Source organism: Platichthys flesus, chromosome 3 (genome assembly GCF_949316205.1).
Source record: "Platichthys flesus chromosome 3, fPlaFle2.1, whole genome shotgun sequence".
Classification (NCBI taxonomy): Eukaryota; Metazoa; Chordata; class Actinopteri; order Pleuronectiformes; family Pleuronectidae; genus Platichthys; species Platichthys flesus.
Genome location: NC_084947.1, coordinates 16,003,843 through 16,021,582, shown reverse-complemented (window position 1 = coordinate 16,021,582; position 17,740 = coordinate 16,003,843). Strand labels below are relative to the sequence as shown.

The 17,740-nt window shown below is 42.2% G+C and overlaps 1 protein-coding gene across 1 annotated transcript in view; it reads left to right on the top strand.

Annotated features, from left to right (window-relative positions):
* mctp1a (multiple C2 domains, transmembrane 1a) overlaps positions 1–17,740 on the top strand; it is a 134,758-nt gene that overhangs the window by 53,210 nt on the left and 63,808 nt on the right. Inside the window, exons 3-9 of the mRNA XM_062383758.1 lie at positions 6,753–6,895; positions 7,011–7,090; positions 9,708–9,819; positions 11,673–11,711; positions 14,524–14,688; positions 15,083–15,213; positions 15,771–15,957. Coding sequence (XP_062239742.1) covers positions 6,753–6,895; positions 7,011–7,090; positions 9,708–9,819; positions 11,673–11,711; positions 14,524–14,688; positions 15,083–15,213; positions 15,771–15,957 — 857 coding nt within the window. The remainder of the gene's footprint in view (positions 1–6,752; positions 6,896–7,010; positions 7,091–9,707; positions 9,820–11,672; positions 11,712–14,523; positions 14,689–15,082; positions 15,214–15,770; positions 15,958–17,740) is intronic.

Genomic DNA, 17,740 nt, shown 5'->3' with positions numbered 1-17,740 from the left:
TAAAGAAGTCCCCGCTGCACAGAATACATATCCAACAGTCTGCCCTGCTTCCTCTGTCTCAGATGGATAGAAGTAATCTGTGGTTTTGGAAGATTTCGTTTTTCAGGGATCAGGGTCATATCTTTGACTTAACTCTTGTGAGTTCTGTCAGTTTTAATTAATCTCTATAAACAGATTGTGCATACAGTGAATATGCAGAGTCTGTAGGCGAGGGACAAGATTTTTTACGGACGGGAAACCTTCTGGTGTCCGATTCCAGTTTGACCGATCCGGTTAGAGCAGGCTTTGGTTGCCCACAGGGAAACGGTGTTCATATTCAGAAGGCTGTTAATCGAGATTAGTCAAAATGTCATCAGGAGCTAAAACAGTTTTTGTTTTGCAAGAAGGAACGTTGGATGTGGACACTTCAGTAAACTGCACAGTGCACAGAAGTCTTTTATCCACTGTTTACACCAGAGTATTGGCTGCTGCCCCTCAACAATTTACCAGACAACTGTCTGGCCTCAAATGTGTCACTAAACACATAAATGACATTGGACCTCTATTTGTCTGCACTAGTGTCTGCCTACAGCAGTATAGTGGTAATAAAAAGTGAGAGAGCTCTGTAGATTTCTCAGTGGAATGACCACTTGGTTGTCTGTGTGTGTGTGTGTTTGTGTGTGCGTGTATGTCTGTGGTTGTGTGTGTGTGTCTGTGTTGCACTGGCATTTAAATGAATCATCATGAAATCTTTACTCTTTGATTGATGTCAACTCACCCCATAATGACTGTTACATCATGGCTTCAACTAACGTCTTCCTCAAGCTTTAATGAGCTGGAGTTAACTGGACTGTGGCCTATTTGCAAACCCTTTTTAAGTCCAGTATTTCTTGAACACTGACTGTTTGGCCCAGAAAAAAAGGACATTTTAATATCTCACAAAAAACACAAACAAAAAACTGTTAAGACTAGAATAGCACTTAGCGAGCTCATACTTCTGCCAAGGCCCAACAGTCCCCTTATGAATATTAAAATCCACTCAGTCCTGCTTTGTATTGGATCTACAAAAATGTCACACTTATTGTTATTCATTAATATCACTCTCTTAAACACGCCCGGAAATCAAGGAAAATGCTGCACTGTCTAATTCACAATGTTAATTTTCTGTATCTGCTCAAAATGTATTGGATTCTATCCTGAACCACTTCATACAATATATTCTCTGTAATTTGTCAGGTGCTGGTAATTTGATAATGCCATATAATATGTAATAAAGGCATTGCTGTCACTGTACATCTGTACATTCATATCACCTGCTCTGTCCGTTACATTTGTCCGGCATCCAGAAAGCAACACACCAGAACAGTGTGGGTTTTCGATACTAGAAGCTCCATCATTTTTGCAATGACGCTGATTTCGCAGATCTCATTATCATTTTACCACGAGGCAAATTGGGCCTCTTGATGCGTGAGCAGGCTGCCGGATGATAGGGTGAGAATATGTCGATGCCATAACTTTCTCTAAGTACCTGTGGCAGAAAATAAATGAACTGTATACGTTAGCGTGTTGAGCCATAATAATGCAATTTGAGTCAGAGAGCTGGAGGAGAGTGAGAGAAAACAAAAGGGAAATTGGTGAGATGAGGAAAGAAAGGATGCTGTTGCATGAAGGCGAAACAGATGGAGGAGAAAGTAATAAGAGCAGCAAAGGAACTCTTCAAACCAAATTTGGCCGATTGGATTTCGTCCAAGGCAAAGAAACAAAAGCTACTACTGAAAGAAAGAGACTGTCAGTACAAAACTCAATACGTAGAGTAGTGATGACTTTTACTCATCTCCAATGATTAAATGATGTGTATGGACACACTGCCTCCCAGTGGTAATGGGATGATTTCGAACAGAGGTGTCCGCACATTAGCACATGCTTCATCAAAATAGGTTTATGCATATAGCTGGAGAATTTGAATAGGTATCAACATTCGCTACTATATCATGTCAAACTCTGTCTCTATCTGTGTAATAATAATTCCTGAAATTAGAAGTCTCGCTGTGGTTTGTATACCTCAAGACCCGCTTGTTTCATTGGCTTCACACTTGGCATGTGTATTGATAAGTGTCCTCAAAAGTCAATAACATCAGACTGAGCCGGCTAACAACTCCTTGTGCAGCAGTGGTGGTGCAGCCTCAGGGTTCTGTCCCCTAGCTGCTCTTTACCTGCTGAGACTTAATGACTGCAGGTCACTTTTACAAGTTTAAGAAAGAGTACTGCAAAGCTGCACTGACCACAGGCCAAACAAACATGTAGAATCAGTACTGCACTTGTATATATTAATAGGCTGTGGTTCTCTAATGCTGGACCTTCTACTGTTAGCTTTTCTCATTTACCCACACCGACGTAGTTTGGATCTTTTGTTCATTATTCCAAATCATTGTGCACAATCACGTATGTTTACCTTACAGGTGAAAATGCAGACTGTCACTCCCCACCTGTACAAGACCCCGACAGACCCCGGAGAAGGATCTGCACCATTACATTAAGTGAAATAAGAATCAGTTCTAGAATAAAAATAAGAAAGAGTTGTTGGTGGTTTAATCTCGATACCATGTGGACTGTGAGAATGACGTGTTGACCGCAGAGTGAATTCTTTTTTAATTACAGTCATCGATTCGCCCTTTCAACGCACTGGAGAGGGAATGACCCCAGATTGTATTTGAATTTTAGTGAAACAAACCACTGGAGGCCACTTTTATAATATTTGAGCATTCTCATTTGAACTATGATTGAAGAGTTTGACTTATGGCTGGAGAATTGTGTTTCTTCTTCAGAAACACACATTTTAACAGGTTTGCTGAAATGTGCAAAAAGTGTTTGCCCTTATATTGAATGACCATCTAAAAGGGGATAGTAGGATTTATGAGCAGTGGCTTGTGTTTACATTTGGTTTAAGCCTTGTGCTTATAAGCTTACTGTTGCTCTCTCAGGTGTCTGGCAGGGCCGCCGGGTTTACTGGCAGACAGACACAATGAGCAGCGTTTTTATGGCCGCTGCCCATTAGGTGTTCAGAGGAGGATAAATGTGTGGTGGATTATGTTTTCAGCTGCCTGTCAGGAAGACGGAGAGCAGCTTTCAAGAACAAGTGTATCCAGGGGCTTTTAGCTCGGCCTGTGAAACCACGCCTGAGGCTTATTCACCTGCTGAGTGCACCTCTGGCTCCTCTTATAACCCTTTGTTTCTGCTCTCGGCTACTGTGATGCTGTTCAGTGGTCTGATTCCATATTGAAAATGAATAAATTAAACCTTTCTATGAACCACTCAGTGTCTCATTGGGTTTTCTCCTCATTCACTTGTTCACTCTTGCACCCACTGGTCTGTGGACACTGGGGGGTCGCTACAGAAAGGAACATTAGGACATATTTATGTCTTTTATCTAAAACTTCAAGGAAATCCTCCGACAGAAAAGCCAATGTTACAGGGTTTACTGCAATGGTATAGAAGTTATTAGGTTGGTGGTTCAATCCCCGGTTCCTCCAGTCTGCATTCTGAAGTATCCTCCGGCAAGATACTGAACCAGCCCTTGACTGCTGCGCTGATGGTGTTTGACTGGTTGGAAGCAATGATTGAATGTGAGTGTGAAGAGGCTGTAAATGGGGCGCTGTGTGAATCCAGTCCAACTCCTTACACGTCACCTCGGGTGTTTGATGTTTGACCCTTTAAAACATGTTTGATTAAACGGCTACAAATTGATTGTATTTTATTGGAGTGGAACCCTTTCTGTTTTCTGTCCTGGCTGGTTCGGGTTGTTCTGACCTGCTTTCAGATAAATCACTGAAAGCTGAGCACTGAATTCCCTCAAGGTGAACCCGGACACATTTTGTGAATGGGTTTTACTCCGCACGTAACGGCATTCATCAATAGTGGAAAGAGAAAATCACTTTTGACGTTCAATGGCTGCAGCTGCACCTACCTACCCCTGCCAGTTCATCAGTGGGTGACACTCGTTCTCCCCCTGACCTCGCTCTTCCATTTCACAGCCTTCAGCCCACAAGGTGGATAAACATCTAGGGTCTGCTGATCCATCAAACCCACTGTGGCCTCAACTGGTTGTAGGCACTCACGTCAACCATTATTGATCCTATATGCTTATTGCTCTCTCCACCCACCAGCCCTCACATGGGACATGCAGTCACTTTCTCTCTTTATGGACTTTCCCCAACTGATGGAAGACTGAAATATAATTGATAGAATTGTCAAACCCACCTCTTGATTTCCAAGAGAGCACCTCAATCAACTCCTCTGCGCTGTCCCCATGCGCTGACTCATATTCAGCCGTTCACCCACTTACAGCAGCGACCTTTCTCCATTTCATACTTTCTAGCCCATTTGTGTTTATGGCACATAAAGCTGGCACTGTGGGATGCAGGGAGCCAGTGATGTGTGTCTGGGGGATATCGACCCAGTGGGATAGAGAGAGAGAGAGAGAGAGAGAGAAAGAGACAGAGTTGCTGCAGTTTCAGGGATTGGTGACTTTTTGCCTCCGGGATGCAGCGAGGGGCGATTTGTCTCCTTGTTCCTAAAGTATCATTCTGTTCTTGGCATCGTGTTTTTATGTTTGGATTTGCAGAACCCTGTGTCTCTACTGTCTCATATTCGTCAGTAATACCATCCCAGACACTAGTTCTACACCAGTTTGCTTTCTTCTCCTTCTTTTCTCGCCCTGTCATCCGGTCCCTGTGCTGCAGCTGTCCTGCAGTGATATGTCAAGGGCGACAGTGTGTACAGCGAGTGTGTGTGTGTTTTTCTTGTCTGCTGGTGTGTCTTTGTGTGTGTGTGTGTGGGGGGGGGGGGGGGGGACTACTTCCCTGATGTTGTTTAAATGAAGACATTTGCATATTTTCCCAGCAGGCCAGTGTTAGTGCACAATTAGCTGTGCTCACGTTAAAGCTGGTAATCATGTCATTAATTTTTACTCTGACCCAAACAGATTAGATATTTTTCTGTTTAATGCTGTGGATACTCTGCAGTTCACATTTCTTCTAATAATGAAACAAGCCTCGTCCTGCCTCTAATAAGGTACAGTGAAGTCGTTATGAGAGAGTCAGCCATTTAATGTTCTTCTCCGGCTAATGACAGAGCAACACCATCTTGAACGGATGAGACGTGAGCAGACACAGAGCTCAGCCTTTCGTCATGGAGCGTCCTCGCTGTCCGTCTTGTGTTGATGTGTGGAGCTGTGTCGACAATAAATCCCCCCTCTGCTGCTAAACAGAAAAACAGGGAAGATTAACATATTAATGGTGTACGTAAAATACAATTTCATGTATAAAGGATAAGTGGTACAGATAATTGATGGATGTAGACTCTGGCAGAAAGGGCAAATCACTGTGACATTTAAACTGTGTGTGAGAGAGTGAGAAGTATTTATAACAGGATTACCTTGCCTCTCCTGTGATTTGCTTTGTTATCTGTTTGGTCACAGAGGATGATACTATGACTCCAATATTTAGACAAGAACATCACAAACAAACAGATCAGGACGTATGGGACAGACGAGGAACATTAATGTTTGTTACGATGCAGCAGTTTAGTTGTGTCAGGTGACCATTGTTTAAATGTATAAGCCTGTCGCATGTCACTGTCCCAGTGTCAGTGCTGGAGACATGAGCTGAGACCAGTGATGCACAAATCTATCGCTATGATATTAGGATCTGATATTTCTGTCTGTCATTCTTATATTGGAGAATAAATCATTAATTTTGACGCACAGTGAAAAATGATTGATTCTCATTTATTATTTTATTAGCTGATATTTTGGGGGAAAAGCATGTATATGAAAATAAAACAAATAAAAGATGGATACTAAGTACTTGGATGTCAGTTACCTTCGAATTATTTTTATCATTAAAAGTTTTGAATCGTTCATTTTTTGCCTATGAACTCGAATCAGAGTTTAATACAGTTTCGGACTTGAACAACCAGCTATGTACAGAAAATGTGAAAATCACATATACAACTTGTTTGGAAGTTGCTTGTATTGTTAATAACATTATATTCACCACTTTTCATTTACATCGTATTTTATAGATTTTTATCATCTGCATTTACTTTTTGTTTGTGTACTTCCTTGTACTGTAGAAATATTTATCGCTTTTATTCAATGCCTTTTTTGCCAGTGCACTGTGTACAATGAAATAAATTCTGCCAGTGGTACAAATATTAACATGACTCCCAGATTAGTAGACACAGTAAAGTCTGATAAATACATTTCAAAACAAAGAACAGTATAAAAGCGTATTAAAGCAGTTTAAGCATTGACACCAAATGTATGTTTATTTATACATAAACGCTGTATTAGTTTATTCCGCCAACATGAAAATGAAACGTGAATCAATAGCGCCACTTATTGGTCAAATAGAGTTTGTGCATGAAACATGACAGATTCAACATCAAATATTGCTGAACATATGACCTACAACAGGAGACGAGTCACATGTTACACTAATAGAGGTTTAACAAAACAACGGCAAGGTGTAAAATATATGTACAAATTGTGGACACAATATTTCTGATTTTTCAAACTTGTTTTTTTGGGTAGCTTTTCCTCACTCTTGTGAATATGGGCTTTATGATTGATTGATTAATGTGATCAGTAACACCAGTGTTTACCTGCTGTCTCATACCCAAATGGCTGCTGTGAAAAGAGTCCTTTATTGTGTTAAAGTCCTCTTAATCGCATTATTTACAGGTATCTCTGTGTTTACTCTCATTCCCTGTAGGGACCAGTGACCCGTATGTGAAGTTCAAGATCGCAGGGAAAGAGGTGTTCAGGAGTAAAACCATCCACAAGAACCTGAACCCGGTGTGGGACGAGCGATTTACCCTACACGTGGAAACCCTGAAGGACCCGCTCTATGTCAAGGTACGTGTTCAGCTTCATCCTGCTGTTATATTGACTACCCCATGCAAAAAGTCACATTTTGTAGAACTGTGTTGAAGGGCCCCTGATAACTGTTTTGTTTATTTTCTCCCTGTAGGTTTTTGACTATGACTTTGGATTCCAGGATGATTTCATGGGCTCAGCGTATCTCCACCTGGAGTCACTGGAACATCAGAGGTCTCTTTATCTACTTTAACTTCCTTTTTTTACTGATGCTTTACTTTACACGGACATATTACACCTCCTCATTTCCCTGCAGTTTAACTTCTCCTGTACTTTCCTCTGATTGTAATTAACACACTGGTTACTACATTCCCTCAGAAATAAGCCGGTTCAGAGATGCTCATGTTTCAATAGACAACAAATATTGAGGTTAATGGTTGAAAAGAAATTCAGTCCAGATCCGTCTCCCAGAATCCCACCTTGCTTCGCTTGAGTCATTTTGACCAAATATAGTCTGTTGCTTCCCTCTAGTGGCAGGTTTTGGTAACTCACCTGAAACCCCTTCAACTATAACTGGAATATATAGAGTTTTGGTGATACAATGATAAAAGAAAGAGGAACTTATTTAAACTGACGGATCACACCTCTAGCCAGGGGAAAGTTAAGTTATAATCAGTCTGTTCTCACCACACACGTTTTGAGATGTCATGACAGGAAAAACACTGATGATATTAATAATAGCTCTAATCTACTCAAGTGACCGAGTGAGCCATGAGTTAGAAACAGAGTCAACATGCACAACAGACACTGTGCACTGAAGACATTTTGGATTTTCATAGCAGGAAAACCACTAGATTAAGTGATATCATTAGAAAACAAGTATATTCTAGTTGGATGAGACAGTTCCCGGGCTCTGGTATTTTGGATGCTGGCTCAATACGTTTCTCACCTGTGCTACCTCTATGACAATTGAAATGTCTCATTATAAAAGTTAACGACATCTCTAAACCTGAATTGTTTTTATTTAACCCGTACTCTTTTTAGTGTCACACATCAACATGAGATAAGTGATTTACTTAAAGCTTCAGTACGTAAGATTTAGGTGAATGGGATCTATTGGCAGAAATTGAATATAAAATGAGAGCAAATATAAGTGACAACAGGTGCTATGGAAACACAAAGGCAAGACACCCCCCACGAAGGAAAGGGTTTTGCGTGTGGTGATCTCTCCTTATCCTTCATGACTGGTTCTTCTCTAGTTGTGTGTTCTGTTTGCTTCCTTGTCTCTACTGGTAGCAAGATGTGGTACCTGCAGCCCAATCAGGTTACACAGGTAGTCCCGCTCGTCCAGGAAGGCACATCCATACGTGCGGTCGCAAGAAAGTTTGCTGTGTCTCCCAGCACAGTCTCAAGAGCATGGAGGAGCTACCAGGAGACCAGACATTATGCAAGGAGAGCTGAACTGGGCCGTAGTACAGCATCAACCCAGCAGCAGGACCAGTATCTGCTCCTTTGTGCGAGGAGGGACAGGAGCGGCGCTGTCAGAGCCCAACAAAATGACCTCCAGCAAGCTACTGGTGTGCATGTTTCTGACCAAACTGTCAGGAACAGACTCCATGAGCGTGACATGAGACCCGACGTCCTCTAGTGGGACCTCTGCTCACAGCCCAGCAACGAGCAGCTCGATTGGCATTCTCCAGAGAACTCCAGAAGTAGCAGGTTCGCCACTGGTGTCTTCGGTCTCTTCACAGATGAAATCAGGTTCACACTGAGCACATGTGACAGAAAGAGTCTAGAGAATTTGTGGTGAAAGTTGTGTTGCTGTAACATCATCCAGCATGACCCGTTTGCTGGTGGGTCAGTGATGATCTGGGGAGACATATCCTTGGATTGTCGCATAGACCTCCATGTCACAGCCAACGGTTCCATGACTGCTGATAGATACTGGAATGAAATCCTCAGACCATGTCAGACCTTAGGCTGGTGCAGTGAGCCCTGGGTTCCTCCTGGTGCAAGACAATGTGGCCTCATATCGACAGAGTGTGTAAAAAGTTCCTGGATGATGAAAGCAGTGAAGCCATTGACGGGCCCTCACCTTCCCCTGACCTAAATCCAATTAAGCACCTATCGGAATTTACATATGGGTGCATGTAACGCTACAAAGAACTGCCACAGACTGTCCAGGAACTCACTGATGCCCTGATCCAGGTCTGGGACCAGATCCCCCAGGACACCATCCACTGAACATGCCCAACTTCTGCAGCTCAGACTGAGTCACATTATGAGTTGCTGTGATGAAATTCACACAATTTGGATCAGCCTGAGATTTCAATTTTTTTTACCTAGATTCTCTGTGCGGTTTGGAATCCAGCTCTCAATGGGTTGATGATTTTGATTTTCTATTGACCTTTGTCACGTCATTTTGTTTTCATCAAATTATACATGTGGATCAGTAAAGATTTTTTAACTTCAATAATTTGTTCATTTGGTTTATGTATGGATTATGCCTTCAAACTGAATTGTCAATATCAGTTCAAAGCCTTCAAATATTTCCCAATATGCATAATTCAAGATTGTTAGCAAGGTGGGACACTTGGAAACACTAAGGCTGGCATTTAGAAGGGGGAGGGGCAGAAGCAGAATGGAGCAGTCAGAGGGGCGGCTCATCGCTCTGCTCCACATCCATCTTGTCAGACTGGTACTGATTAAAAATGTGAATCGACTTTATGTTCAGATGGATGGGTTGTATGTGTGTGAAACATGCATTTATTAATATACACTTGTGGAAGCCCTGCATTGTAAGCACATGCATGTACAGTTAGTGGACATGGTTTGCTGTGTTTCCCTGCAGGACCCAGGATGTGACGCTGGACCTGAAGGACCCACAGTTCCCTGAACACAACCTGGGCATCCTGGATCTTTCTGTCACTCTGTCACCGAAGGAGGGAGACATCAGGGACGCTGTAAGAAAACTATATGAACTTATTGGTCAGAATATTATTATGCACAAACTACATTTCCTTCTCACTCAGGGGAACGATTCTTTTCCGATCATACATATCCCCCAGTTTGCATCGCACTAGGATATGTCTTGTATACTAAAGGCAAATAATATAAATGCTGAAGGACCTACATGAAGTTTTAAGTGGGAAACCACTCAAATCAGTACAATAAGTTTGATCATAATGAAACTTCTTACTCCAGTTCAGTGAAGTGTGTCTCCGTACATCAGAAGCTCAGGCAGGCTGATGAACCGGAGTGTGCTGGCTTCCATTCAGCCTCAGTTTCTGGAAACCCTCCAACTCAGCAAATGCATGGGCATAAACACAAGTGTAATTAACATGTTCCGTGGAAAAGTTTTCGTGTTCAAAGAGCACCGGATTCTCTTTCTTAATTATGTTGGCTCGTGCCTCTGCGGACGTGCTCGGTGTTTCAGAGTTGCATTTATTTCTGTTCAATTATTTGTTTGGTTAATTGGACCCCTGCATGCTCGATCCGGAACAAGGCAGAGTCATGGGGGAAATATTTTATTCCTTTTGATCTGATGTCTTAATTCTGGTGCTTATTTAGTACGGTAGTTCAGAGAGTCCACATTTGACAGAACAAATAAACTCTATTTAGGTTAAGCATCATTTTGGATTTCTCCAACTGTGAAGGAAATTAGTACAAGGTTATACCAGTGCATTTGTCATGGCTCTCTCTCTGTTGCCATCTACTGGTATGGAAGAGCAAAGGGAAATATACTTTACTTAACTCTATATTGGAATCAATCCTTTATCAAATTGCTAATAGGGTTGTCAAGTTCATGAACTGTGCACTTGTTAATCCTCATATATATATATATATATATATATATTTGAAACCTTTGCATTGATGATTATATTCACAGAAATAAGACGCTTTTAGCCACAAAAATAAATTGACGCCAACTTTGAAACGTGCAAAAAGACCTTAAGCTATTTATAGATCCTGTCAATAATCCCCCTCCTATGCCTTGTCAGTATAAGAAAAGTTCTTCCTTAAGTTCAACTGTTGTCAAGGTGATTCTCCATAACTGGACCGAAACAGTTAAATCAGGAGCTGGATCAGTTGCTGTCTCTGTTCGAGTGTGTACACTGTGTGGTTATAATGTCTAAGGGGCCAAAACAGCAGCTATTGCCTATACATACCAAAAACTGTATTTATATATTGGACGACATGACGGCTTCCCAAAAGTGAAGCCCTATCCTTCATGGCTTCACTTCCTCTAAGTTAGTCGATGAGACATGAACCAAATTAAAAAGTCAAAGAACACTTCAGACAATTATTTCTCAAAGAAGGTTTCGGCCATTTTAAGCCAGTAAGTTTGAATTGAATTATTTTAGTTTGTTGGGGTGACGTCATGATTGACAGCTGAGACTGACTCGTGATTGGTCGAGCATGTGTATTGGCTGGACCTCACTGCTGCGGCTCCATCCCCTGATCACCACTGCACAGACTCGCATGACGTCATCTCGGGATATTTTGGCTTCATACCCGGACAGTGGGAGGAGGTGAAGACCTGTCGTCCATCTTTATATATACAGATACAGCGTGTGTGCATACGCCAACCCTTCAGACCTTATGACAAGAACAAGCACTTCTCATACTCTCCCTGCTTATACCTAACATGCATGACTGACGACTGCCCCCCCTCTCCTTATCTAACCCCCCCCCCCTGCACTAGACCAAGGCTAACATGACCATCATACACCCCCATGCCCTTTAACTTCTGATCCTGCAGCTTGAAGGGGGAGACATTGGGGGGCGCTCTGTAACCGCTCTGTCTCATTTACAGACCATGCTTTTGAGAAGGAACTGGAAACGATCTAGTAAGGTAAACTAAAACAGCATGTGACCCCACCCACAAACCTCCAACTGTGATGTAACCTCACTACCAACCGCACCGCACCTCACCTGTCCTGCACTCTTCACCGGTGTCCTGGTACATGGATGGAACCCTCCCCCCTCTTTCTCTTCCTCCCCTTCCTCCCCTTACCTCCCACAGTGGTGTTAGACCTTTTTTCTTTTCTCGATCAGTTCTTTCGTTCTCATCGTCACCAGTTTATTTTCCACGAGCTGCAATACACCACCTGCGTTATCAAACAAACCTACTGTTTGGAGGCGAGTGCAATTAAAGGTGAACCATGTGTCATAGGTGATGTAAAATTGACCCAAAGGGTGGAAGTAACAAAATATAAATACAGCCATTGTTATGGGAAATGTATTTTCTACTTTTTTGAATTGTCCTTATTAAGATTTCATTCTTGAATTAAAGTAAATAGGTGCTATTATTCATTTAGAGCTTAACTATGCATTCTTTTTTACTAACACCCAAAAAACAGCCTTCACAAACTTTAGCCACTTTTACAGTGAAGTAAGTTCTAAGGAATCTGTTGGCTTCATAATGCTCTTGCTCAGGCTGAGCTCTGTGTACGACATCTCAATGCTTCTCCCACCTTTGACCTGCACTGTGTATTGCAGCTACCGTGTGAGAAAATAATAGTTATACATTTGTTGGGGTTTTAAAGGTGTCCCGATCCTCTGTGAAACCTTTGTTGATTGTTGGCAGATTAGAGGACACTCTTAGACCCCCCTGTCGTGGAAATCTTTTAAGTTGATATTATTTTGAGTCCCCATCTTGCCATATACTGTAATAGACCGCTACCTTTTTGATTTTGCTGTACGTGGCTGTTGGATGCTGGTCGAGGCTCTGCTTCTTATCTGCTCCTGCATGAAGCATCTTTTTTTTCCAAGCCAAATACAGAATTATATAAGTATCAGGGACTATTTTGTAAGCATGATTATGTTAATTTGCAGTCAGGTTTCACTTCTAATAAGCTACATGGGTATTTATTTTCCTGTCGTCACCGAGTAGGGCTGAATCTGGAAACTCTGTTTTACTTTGAATTGATTTCCTAAATTGCACCTAGAGGTTTTGAATGACTCCTCAACCATCCGTGGAAAAGTTTGATACCCACCAAGAGACACAGACGCACATTTGAAGTGCGCTTGGTTGGAGCTGGGCAGACGTCCTGCTGTATTGTGCTTCCCCAAACCGAGCCTTTGAAGCCTCCTAACTGGGCCATCCCGCCTGTGACTCGGGAATTAGCTCAAACACTAACGAACTAGCTACTGTGCTACCCCACCAAAAAAAGGCGCTGCTCCTGAGCGCCTCCCTGCCTACGTGCTCGACGGCAACACAGTGCACGGTTATTTTTACACAAGCACCTCTTTTTAATGAAGCATATGTGAGCGCTGAACCCACAGTAGGCGATGCAAACTATTCAAGAAGTAGTTTGAGATAATAACTTTAAGTCAGAGGCATGCTGGATTCAGGTCTCCAACTTTCACCACAAGGCAAAATGCTTCTTTTGGCACTTCAAACGTTTTTTCCTTTTGAAAAGTTGAACCATGTGCAAGGCGGTATTAGTTTTTAATCTGAACACTGGTATCTCTTCAAGACTTTTAGCCCAAGAACATCTCTGTGCATGATCTCTTTCCAGCTGCGCTCTGGCAGAGAGGACGCGGATCCCCAATCCAAATAGCCCATGGTTCTTCTTTTTGCGAGAAGAAATATGTAGCAACAAAACAAGGAAACAATTAGGATCGCGCTAGCGTAGGACATAACGGCAACCTCTCGCCATTAGCATACAGTGTGTTTCGGAGCAAGTGAACAGGAGGAATGAAAGATGTGGGAGTTGCTGTATGGGAGGTTGGCTGTATTTCAGGGAGCCATTCGCATTGTTTAATGTCTGGAGAATGGAAATTAAGAGGCTCCGTCTCCAGATCAAAGGGCCGCACTTGCAAGGCAGGGTTTGTTCAGAGTTTAATGAAATTCACCCGCAAAACAAAAGCTATGCTAATAAATTCTCCCTAACGAGGGAGGAGGAGAGAGGAAGGCAGCGAAAGGGAGAGAAAGAGAGAGAAGGGGGTGTATTTGTTTGACAAATAAATACCCTGCTCTTTGTTTTAGTGAAGAATACTGACATGATTCAAAGGGAGGTTAAATAGGCCTGTAAGTGCTGAGAGAAGTGTTGGAGAAAAAATTACAAAAAAAACTACTGATTTAAAATATGGATAATCATCAATCTGAGTTTGCGGAGCCGTCAGTTTAGTGGAGCAGTGCCAGATGGAATACGAAATTTGCAAAAGTACAGTGTCGCAGTTGTCTTTCCAGTTTGGGCAAGACAGCCTATAAATCACGTAGATGCAGTGACATACACATTTTTGACGAGAGTAGATTCCCGGTAAACAAGCGTAGAAAAAGGTTGAGGTACAAGTTCTTCATTTGCTGCTTCCAACAAGCGAGGATTTTTTCCCCATGAAACTGTTCAGTAGATCAGGTGCTAAGCCATATATACATATTTTTAACCTTTAACCTATTCACTGGCTGTTCTGGTCAGATGAGCCTGCACCTCAAGGGTAAATTCAACTGTTTTGATTTTGTGTTTTAAGTTATTGTGTGTACTGCTTCCTCTCTGTGTGTTTTGTAGTTGTGAGTGTCCAAGTATACAGCAGCCACAATTGTACCTCGGGGTTAATTAATGCATATGTCTGTGTATGTGTGCTTGCTTTGTGGATGTTTGTGTACGCGCCTGTGTCATAATAAATGCATGTTTGCGTGACTGTGTGTGTGTTTGCTGCAGTATCAGAGTATGCGTCTGTCAGATGTGCACAGAAAATCCCAGCTGTGGCGAGGTATAGTCAGCATCAGTCTGATAGAAGGTCGCGGCCTGCAGCCCATGGACGCCAACGGCCTCAGTGACCCTTACGTCAAATTCAGGATGGGGCACCAGAAGTACAAGAGCAAGGTAAACGTCCTCCTGGTGGACAATATGTTCTTCTTTTAGTGGTAAGGAAAGAGCATTTTTATATAGAGGTTTTATTCATTGCTATTGTATTAGAGATCTCTCTAGATGCACTAAGCAATATTTTAAATCAATCACATACCTCTTGATCTTTTTTGCTTTTTCTCAGTTAGTCATTCTTGACCATACTAACACTATGGAAGGAGAATGCATCACTTATCAGTGTGAATTTACAGAATTCAGTCTTTTCTTGTTGTTTGTCTTGTAACGGTGCAACAGTTTAATTCGTGGAGTCTGTGAAAAGTCCAAGTTGAAGTCGCTCTGTCAACTTAAATAGACATATCTCATCTAAATAACAAATTATTCAACGGTGTATTTGCTTCTGTTGTTTCCTCAGACAATTCCCAAAACGCTGAACCCCCAGTGGAGGGAGCAGTTTGATTTCCACCTGTATGAGGAGCAGGGAGGTTTTGTAGACATCACAGTGTGGGACAAAGATGCTGGCAAGAAGGATGACTTCATGGGAAGGTACAGTGGTCCCAGTCCATCCCTGGATATGTTGGGATCTTACTACTTTTGCAGGCTATTGAGGTAGAACACGTGGCAAGATGAGCCATCCTTCACACTGTGGGTTCTACATGATAACAGCTGCACAATGACAGTTTTTGGAATCAATTCTGTCCAAAATGGCCATGGCTCTAATTTGTATGGACATAATAATTATTATTTTTTTTACCCTGTGTTCAATACACTGCACAGAATCACATTCCTGTGCAAATTGAAACCCTGGGTGAATACGCAGCCATTCCCTGTGGAATCTTTTCTTCTTTTCATCAGACTGGAGGCACTTGAGGAAACATTTGCTTTGAACTCTTTGACCCAAATTCAATAATTACTACTAGCCTGCCGTGATATTAACCAGAGATAGAGCAAGGTCATGCTACAAAATCAATTGCGACGGTTTCAGGTTACTGCTAAAAGCTTTTAATTGTATCAGCTTTGGCTAAGTTGTCAGAAATGGAATGAATGCTAACTCAGTAATTCTATATATATATATTTTTTTTTTGCATGTGTTTGTACTTTAGGTGTACCATTGACCTGTCGCAGCTCAGTAAAGAGCAGACACACAAGCTGGACCTGCCGCTGGAGGAAAACGAAGGCGTGATGGTGCTACTGGTTACACTCACTGCCTCTGCTGCCGTTTCCATCTCAGACCTGTCAATCAACATACTGGACGACCCGAACGAGAGACACCAGATCATGCAGAGATATGTGAGTTTATGGAAAGCGCCGCCTTGTATGAGCGAGTGTAAGATAAATGTGTGAATGCTTTTGACAGGCAAGTGCACAGTGTGCCAGAACTCAACTGGAAGACCTTAAGATTCTGTTTTTGTAGGGTTTTAAGGAACATCATGATTTGCTCAGATTTACTGCACCATTGAATGCACTCTTTCACTTTAGATTGAATATGAATCTGTTTATAACTATCTCGGATAGGGAGCTGATCCTAGTGTTAGCTTGGTTCATTGTTCGATAGAACCAATAACTGGACTCTAGTGACAGATGCTTACCCGGTGGTCAGATTATGTCACTAAACTTTCTATAAGCCATCTCCATTCGGATTACCATCAGCTGTTGACAATATGTTCATGGCCCATTTTTGATTCTATGTGATGTCTGAAGAATGTCACCACTGATCTTCATGACAGTGTCACCTGATTTAAAAGTGAACTGCAGGAATTGAGCTGCGCCAAAGTAACTCAGTCTGCAGAATCCTGAAGCCGCTGACCAGAGAGCTGCTCACTCGTTGATATAAAGTTCAATAAAGCTCGAGTCAGAACGCAGAACACCGATCTGGAGAATCATGCCTGTTGCTGTGATGGCTCTGACATTGATGACTCCCAGCTGCCGCTGCTACAAAGCCCCAGTCCCCTGTTTATTCATATTCTACTTATGTTGAACGTAAGGCGTCTCCAAATCGCACCAAATTGACACTGCACCTCCTCAGGCCTAAACAATACACATGCCAAGTGTGAAGCCCATGAGATGATATGTGAGGTATATCTTCAGCTTGTGCAGATACTTTTGTCATGCTGTTATTGAGATTTTTCCCCGATGAGCTGTCCTCACATTCTTGATCATGTCCATATGTTCAACATACATCATTACTGTTTGTGGCTATACATAGGGAAAGAATGCTTTGAGCTTGGTCTGAGCACAGCAATACAGGCAGAGGGAGAATCAATACAACTTAACAATTGTTCCAAAGTTCCCCTCTTTGAAACCCACGCCCATATACTCAATCTTTTCCTTCACACTGCTAAAAACAATTCCATGCAGTCATCTTCTGTATTACTGATCCACTGTCCATGTACCCGATTCTATGGGTTCATCCCTCGCATTGAAGCAACTGTGTAACTTTCAACTTGTCCAAGTTGCACAGCAAAGTATTGTTCTTGTGTCATGAGTCAGGCTGACGTGTCAAACAGCAACTCCCCCGTGTTTATCACCACTTTCCTGATTGTTATGAAGTCATTTTATTTGCATTTTATGAAGAATGTGTCTTATCTGTGAAGACCAGTATTTATTTGCACAAGCTGATGTGCTGAGGTTTGGAATAAATTCCACCAACCTTCAGCTGTGATTTTGAAGTAAGAAGTGGAAGAGTGGGAGGTGCACAAAAAGGAAAAAGAAGAAAAACATTGGGTTTAGAGGTCAAGGAAGGAGACGAGAAATCATTTGTCTCTTTCGGGCAGAGATGTTTGAATTAAGTGTTCGCAAAAAAATGTGCCCGCTCACATCGCTGCTTTGTCTCCGCCGTTATGACTCACACCACAAGTATTGTCCGGTATTTGCATCGGTGTCCTGCAGTGATTCGTGTGTGTGTTGCGAGTGCATGATTAATGCATGCAAGTTATTTCATTCGGTGTAAAACGTCTCAGCTTGTTAGCCAGTTGTCGCTGATTCGAGCTCAGCATTGGAGAGATGGAGAGAAAGAAAAGGGAAAGAGTGAGCCCTAAGGCCCCATCTGTTCCAGGGGCCCTCCACCCCACAC